Source organism: Alligator sinensis, unplaced genomic scaffold (genome assembly GCF_000455745.1).
Source record: "Alligator sinensis unplaced genomic scaffold, ASM45574v1 scaffold583_1, whole genome shotgun sequence".
In the NCBI taxonomy this organism is placed as follows: Eukaryota; Metazoa; Chordata; order Crocodylia; family Alligatoridae; genus Alligator; species Alligator sinensis.
Genome location: NW_005841983.1, coordinates 1,558,095 through 1,565,802, shown reverse-complemented (window position 1 = coordinate 1,565,802; position 7,708 = coordinate 1,558,095). Strand labels below are relative to the sequence as shown.

The window sequence follows — 7,708 nt, the reverse complement described above, 5'->3', positions numbered from 1 at the left end:
AAAAAAAAAAAAGAAGTCCCATACTCACCAGCTGTAGCAGTGGCCATCAGGGCCTCGTGGTAGAGCCCCGCTGCGCTGCACAGGGGGCAGCAGGGATTGCCCCATCCACCTGGCACCCATGCTGCTGCATGTGTAGGCAGGGTGCCACGTGGTGCCCCACGCTGTCTAACAGCTCGGGGGTGGGGCAGGCTCTGCCATAAGGCCTCAAAGGCCCCGATGACCATTGCTACAGTTGGTGAATGCGGGGCCTTTTTTTTTCCCCTGACAGTTTTCTGACAGTTCAAAGCAGGCCATCACACTGGGAACATCTTCCTGGTGATAGCTGCCCCGATGGCCAGACAGATGCACACATGGCAGCAGTACTGCACAAAGGCCAGCTCTGCAGCCACAGCCCACTGGTAGCTGACCCGAAGAGGCAGATGCCTCTACTGGCAGTGTAATCCCCATCCGGGTCTGGCAGGTACACAGCCTTGGGGCCACATGCTGTCACAGGTGGCAGCAGGTCACAGCCAGGCAGCAGCCCCCACTGCCAAACTGCTGCAGCGGGGAAAGGGGGCAGGGAACTCTCAGGGCTGCTACAGCACAAGGGGTAGTGTCCCCAGGTACCCATTTGCTGGGCCCCAGAAGTTCCTGAGAGCAAGCAGCTTTAAGTGACTTGCCAGGGCAGCTTTTTATACTGCTGGGGCCAGCACAGGTGCTGGCCCTGGGCTCTAGCTCCCCCTGGCCGCAGAACCAGGAGGAGCCAGGTAGGGTCATTTTGCCCCAAGTGGCACAACTTGCCCCAAGTCAAAGTGCATGTCTGGGCATGTGCACTGAAGCAAAAATCCCCAGCTCAAATTTGCACCGCTTCTATTTGAGCTGCTGCAAGCACACATGCTTGCATGTGTGGACATGCCCATGAAGTCCTCTAGTTCCTGTTTTGGGATATCCCAAGGAGTTGGCTTCTACTGGGCACTCAATCAGTTATAGAGATCTACTGACATAAATACTACAAAAATCACAGTCACCCCAACAAAAATTAAAAGCCTCTCAGGATAGTCTTGTGGTCTATTCATATGCTCTCTTTTTGAATGAATTCACTACTTTTCTTGCCCCAGCTTCCCACTTTAAATACAAATAATACTTTTTTACCTCACAACATTTTCTGAAGATAAATCTAGAAAACGTGTGAGAAACGCAGATACTATGTAAAATCCCACAATTAAGGAATCTATAAATAATCTGGGCAAAAGAAACCTTCCCTGTACCCTGCAATGTGTCACAGCAATCTTGGGATGAGAGGACTGTGGAATCAGTGGCAGCCACTGTGCCTCATAAAATACTATTATTTAAAAATATTCAATAACTTTCCTGTTCTTATTGAGACAGTTTTCTGGTGGTTTCCATAAATCCCTGGCTATTGTCATAGAATCTGGATATTGGAGAAACTTGTCAAAACTTTGGATGAAGTTTTATCAATGAACAAGAAATTAATTGAAAAACATGGTTTTAGTCATACCCAAACTATCTGCAAATATAGGTTGTATTTGCCAAATAGTTTCAGATGAAAAAAATAAAAAAAACAGGCTAGAGTTACAAAACTATGTCAGTGGCATCAGAACTGTGCCCTTTTAACCCATGGGCCAGGTACAGACATACTTTTACTGGTATAAGTGATCAGAAACCAGTCTATACTCATAACAAAACAGATGTTCAGCACACAAACCTGGTCTATGTCCATATCAGAACAAAAGGTTGGGGCACACAAACTGGTTTAAGAATGGCAGAACTCGGTCTAAGATTTGCACCCCTAATCAAAGGGCAAATGTGTGTTCTGTTTGCTACCCATCTAAACTACACTGTTTACAGAAAACTGCCTAAGATCGATTTTGCCTCAGGGTTTTTGAATGTCTGCACTGAGCCATTACTTCATGGGTTAAAGCACTTACCTAGAAGGTAGGAGACTCAGGTTCAATTCCCTCCTCTGTCTGAGGGACCTGAAGCAACATCTCCTACTGAGCTGTGATAGCCCTTATTCTGGTTGAGTGTTTTAAACTGAGTTATTGGGTAAAAGAGGGGTAACAGAAACCTTTCACCATTGACAGCTTTATTAATCTAAACCTTCAATTCCTTTTCTTTCTTACACATGCCTAAAATTAAACATTTCTTTTCAGGATGACTGGAACATTTAGCAATGAGCAAACACAATTTTCTATGGTGTTTCTTTTTTCTGGCAAGAAAAACAAAGGGTTTTGTGTTTTGTTTTGTTTAAATTTAGTTTAATCTGAGTGATTTTTTCCCCCCTTTGTCTTTGTGGTTTGGCAGAAGAACCAAAAAAATCCATTATTTGCACATTTCTAACAAGGATATTGCCCATCTCCCTGCTAGCACAAAACTGTTTTCTTCCGGAGATGTAGTTTTGTGTCTCAAAAATTCACAATTCTGAATAGTCTTTTTTATCTGTACTATGATAAAGTTAATGAAACACATTATTTTTACTCATTTTTTTGGACTGATATCTCACTCTGCTCAGCCCAAATTTTGCAAAGCTGTCCAACCTGTTTTTATATTGACCAGTATTTTGTTCATTCTAGTTAACCAAACCAGTACCAAAATACTGGAGCTTGCCTCATTTCCCTTGGGAGAACTTTCCTTTACCAAGAAGTTTGTCTTAATATTCAGACTACACGTGCCCCTTTCGAGATTTCATTTTACTACACAAGTTCTGCTTTTTAGTGTTTCCATTTGGAGATGGTCATAAGCATTTTGGCGCAACTTTGATAGGCAAATTCTGCATAAAGAAGAAAGTGTCTATGCTTCACAAACAACAATGTTGAAGAAAAGCCCCTGGAAATTAGGTAGGGTTTAAAATATGACATCTTACTCACCTGACCCCTCAGTATCCCACATAGTTAGCTGGAAGCCAACTTCCCAAACTTTCAGACTTGCGGGCTCCTGATTAGCCAGGACTTTCAGGAACCCCAGATCACCAGCAGTACAGGTTTGCAGATTCAAGCCTATCCAATCTAAAATACTGCCACAACACTAGGGAGAGCCGGATGGAAACACTAATGATTCTATCCAGTAGAGCTGGATGGAAACTAATGATAGATACGCTTTCAAACCACACATCTGTGTTTTTGAGTTTTGTTCCAAGTCTGAATAAAACCAAACTGAAAATCTTTTAATCCTCTGTGAAACAAAATTACTGTTCTCCACCCAGCATTATTCATACCCATTAATCCTACATACCAATTGGGGCATGATTTAGCCCTTATAATAATAATAAAAATATAAAATAATGCACATTGCAAAATATACTTTGTTCATGTAATCTGACAGTTGCTTGCTTTATTTATGACACTATGCTAGTAATTTCTGCTTATAATTTGTACAAATAAAGACGTCATAGTTTCAGAACCTCACTTGCAGACAGCTATTCATATTTTTACTGAGAAGTAACAAGAGCCTCCATTTTCGTGAGCATACTTGTGTTCAAGCTGAGCACAAAGATTAGCAAAATTCTGCTACATGCGGGTAAGGATATTTTAATACGGTAGGGCAGAACAATCTTTTATGAGGGTTTAATTAAACTGGTATCCCACTAATCATCTTTCACATCTGGTGTTAATGTAGAAAAATTAAAGTAAGGCAAACCATTTTTACTGCCCATGATGGAATTATGAATTGATATGTTAACTACTGTACAGAAAATTGCCTAACCCATAAGAAAAACTCTGTCAAGCAGTAGCTATTGAGCTTGAGCTATAGGAATAATTTATCTGCAGAGCTGCCATCAGTGTGTAGCGGAAATAAACCTATTCCATAAAACAGGACATAGGTGTTTGAATACTGACCATAAGACATTGCTAGAATATATGTATGGAAAATAAAAGTGGCACTGGTAGCTTTGCTTAACACATATGGAACCAGTTATCTGGAACCTAAACAGATTGGTTTGAAACTTTTCACCCACTTGGTTAAAGCATCAAGAACACAAACAGTGCGTATGGATAAGATTATGTGAGTCACTTGAATTAATAATGCTGAAATTTAACTTGCACTGAACTTCCTTGACAAATGTTTGGCTATGGCTGTTTAATGAGGTGCACAGAAGTTCTACTTTGTAATAAGAATTTAACTGTGCTGTATGGTATATGTAATTTAACATTCTTATTGCTAAATTCAAATTAAGAAAACTAGTTTAATCATTTTGAACCCTGCATTAAGATGCAAATTAAGTGCTGACTTTAGATTCTCGGGCATTAAAGGCAGCCACAATTGAGTAGTCTTAGCTGTGCTTAAAGATTTACAAAAACAATATAAAAATGTTAGCTGCATACCGTTTATCATCTCCCCTCCATGATGCCCTGACTTCAGGAATCCAAAGACTGTTTTGGATTGACAGGCACAGTCTACACAGGCCTGCACAGCCTGCTGAAGTACCACATTTACAGGACCTGGTCCAAAGTGATCTGGAAGTTGCTGAACTTTCTTCTTATCCAGGTGAGGTCCAGCGTTTCCATGCTTGTTAACATACACGCAAACTGAAAAATTACAAGCCATATTTTACCATGGAATCTGCCTGCTTCAGGCACAGTCAATATACTCAAGAACTAAATATTTTCACAAGTTTGGCTTTTACTGAAAAGCATATTGTTCAGTTTAACTGATACAATAAATACCTAACCTTTCCCTAACATCAGGATTTGTCAATAGTTAACAATGGAAGTTGTAATGCAGTAATAGATCAGCCAAGCCTGACATTGCAAGGAGACCAGAATTTTGACCAGCTATCAAAACTGTCAACTGCACAAGCCTTCCTTGCCCCACACTTGAACATTTGCATTCAATTAATATGCTTTCTGCTGCAGTTATCACCAAGTACCCCTTTTGATCCTCTTCTGCATAACTTAGTTTAACTCTATGGTCAATGTTCTTTGCCAACCCCTAGAATTTGTTGAACTGTGTGCACAGTGATGCCTGACAAAGCATCAATGCAGTGCTCCACAGTGTGAAAAATACCCCCAGTGTGTGTTGTACATAAAGTATTCACTTCCACAGGAAGCACCATGCAGCTTGTCCCTTTAATGCTTTTACATTTAAAACAGCAAATATAGCTTCCTATAAGACTAAGTGAATGGTGGTGCCAAACCCCAAGACAATCACCACCCAACCTAGCTGCCAGCCACGTAAGTCCAAATTCCTTTCTTTTTCAACCTGCCCTGTGTTTAAAACCCTCCTACCTCACCACCACAAAATATTCCCAGCCTGTATTTGTATTTGCTGCTGACACTTGCCCAGAGGAAGACTTCATAACACTAAAGTCAACTGATAGATGCTCTGAACTATAGAAGCACACGGTAGAAAAGGAAGACCTAAACTAAACTGCATTACTCTGTAAATAACATATGGAACTTTAGAGTTAAAATCTACCAAAACAGCAGTCAAATACATTTTTATGAAGACATATTCTGCAAAATGAACAAGCACAACAGAAGCCACAACAAAAAGCAACTGTTCACTCAAGGGAGATAGAGCTATCACAGCCATTAGGCTACGTAAGTTAACCAACAAGACAAAAAAAGTGGTGGAATGCTGATGATGCTGAAGTCAATAGGAGTTTTGCCACTGACTACAAGGAGACCAGGATTTTTCTTTTTGTATTTATCATGACTTAATAACACACTGTTCTACTGTTCAGAGCAGGCATAAAAGTTAATATGAAAGAAATCTGCCTTGTTGAACTATGGCATTTTTTGGGGGTTTAAATGAAATTTGGATTTTTAAAGTGATTGAAATATGTAAAAACAATTTTAATGATCCCAAATTCTACATTCCTATCTATTTGCTTTTTGACATCAGAAGTTGCAGGAAGCACAGCCATGGTGGTGCAGAGAAATATAGCAATCTATAAAATATTTCCTTTTTAAAAAAAAAATCCTCTCACTCGGGCTGAAGAATGTTTGTAAATATGACAGATCATTTGACTGTTACATGCTTACCTCTGCCTTGATGCTAACTGGGAATGTCTGCAAAAGACATTTCAAGGGGAGACTAATTCTACTGTGCATTAGTGTGACAGGCAAAACCCATGCTAATGTGCTAATGCACAGAATTAGTCTACTGCGCAATAGCATCACCTAAAATGTGTGCGCCGGCACTACTGCGCAGTAGCACCAGTTACTGCACATTTAGTTAGTAGTACCTGTTATTACCTGGCAATAACAGGTAGTAACTAAATGTGCAGTAACCACTGCACATTAATGCACGTGTAGATGTGCCCACTGTGAAGCAGGAGTTAAGGAAAGGGAAAGGCGAAAAAGGAAACAGTTTCTTTTGTAAATGCAACTTAAAATGGTAGTACTTTACCTACTCCTATTTTGGATACTTAGTAGATGTTCAGAATTTGACCAACAATATACACATTTGAGGCCTATTTAGCTAACAAGTTTTTTTCTTTTCTATCACCCATTTGATAATATGGTTCAAAGTCTTTTTTTTTTTTTTTTTAATGAGGTCTACTTCTCCTGCTTACCTTAACTTAGCCCACTTCTCCTAGATGGCTTCTTTCAATAAAAATATATGCAGAAAACCACACCTTTAAGACATAGTTCTGTGTTCTCTGGAGTGTAATGGGGTATTAGGTAGTCTTTTGAGGACAGCTATTTCCAGTAAAGTTTGCTCATGATTGAGATGGAAATAAGGACACACTTTTATTATGCCTTTTTTCTTCTCATCACCAGCAGATGCTAGACTATTGCAGAAAACTGAAAGCAATGGACTTTCTGATTCACACACCAAGCGTTATGCTATTTAGGCATCAAATTGCTGATGTCTTGGTGCTGTCTTCTTACAATGCATGCATTAAATACCAGTCTTACCTAAGTACATCTGGAGACCTGCAATTTAAATATATGTTAGCAGGATAGTGGTTTACAGTAATGTTTACAATTATGAATAATGGTGGCATAAAATGATATTATTTCTCTTTAAAGGGCGAGGTGATTTCATATTCAGCATTTCCATTTTACCTGTGGATATAACAGCTGCTGTTGTACCAGCGATGCCAATGCCATCTTTAAGTACCTGTGTACTGCCACTGTTCCCATCAGGAGAAGTAAGTGGAGATGAAGGTGCAGGAGGAGACTGAACCGGTGAGGTTTTTTTCTGTTTAAACAAAAGCCCCAACAAACAAACAAACAAAATCAGTAAAAGATGTTTTCTTAAAGAACATTCAATCAGAAGAAAACTGGATATTATCACACACTACTACAGTGACGAGAACATGCCTTCAAAGTACCATCTACTGCAATGAAGCTCATTCCATCCAAAATGAAGAGCCTGTACTATATAAATTAACCCATCTGTATACCTTTGATAACTATTCAACTAAATCAGCAAGGCAGCTAATGAGGGAACCCCTTATCTAACAAAGGAGGGACCAACTGAGAATAGGAAATAAAGGTACTGAAAAGCAGGGAGCTCCAACACATTAACTCCTCATCCTTTTAACCCTTACAAATCAAGCCAATGATTTTTATTTACTTCCCTTGCCATACACATTTTAAGCCAGTGCTGCTCTGCCTTTTTACCCATTGTTGTCTGTCTATGGGCCAGATCCAGCCAGGGATCCTGATGTGGTGCCTGAGGCAGGCACAGCAGAGACCCATGTGACTGCAAGAGAGGAGGGGCGGGGGGACCCCCGCCCCCATTCAGCTGCAAGGGG

At 40.2% G+C, this 7,708-nt stretch overlaps 1 protein-coding gene across 9 annotated transcripts in view; it reads right to left on the bottom strand.

The window, feature by feature from the left end:
* Positions 1–7,708, bottom strand: part of SCML2 (Scm polycomb group protein like 2) — a 109,564-nt gene that overhangs the window by 14,675 nt on the left and 87,181 nt on the right. For 8 of the 9 annotated variants that reach the window (XM_025201110.1, XM_014518796.2, XM_025201109.1 and 5 more), the window contains 2 exons: positions 7,014–7,149; positions 4,323–4,526 (listed from right to left, as the gene is read on the bottom strand). In XM_025201110.1, the coding sequence (XP_025056895.1) occupies positions 4,323–4,526; positions 7,014–7,149 (340 nt within the window). The remainder of the gene's footprint in view (positions 1–4,322; positions 4,527–7,013; positions 7,150–7,708) is intronic. The other variant, XM_014518798.2, reaches the window with a different exon arrangement.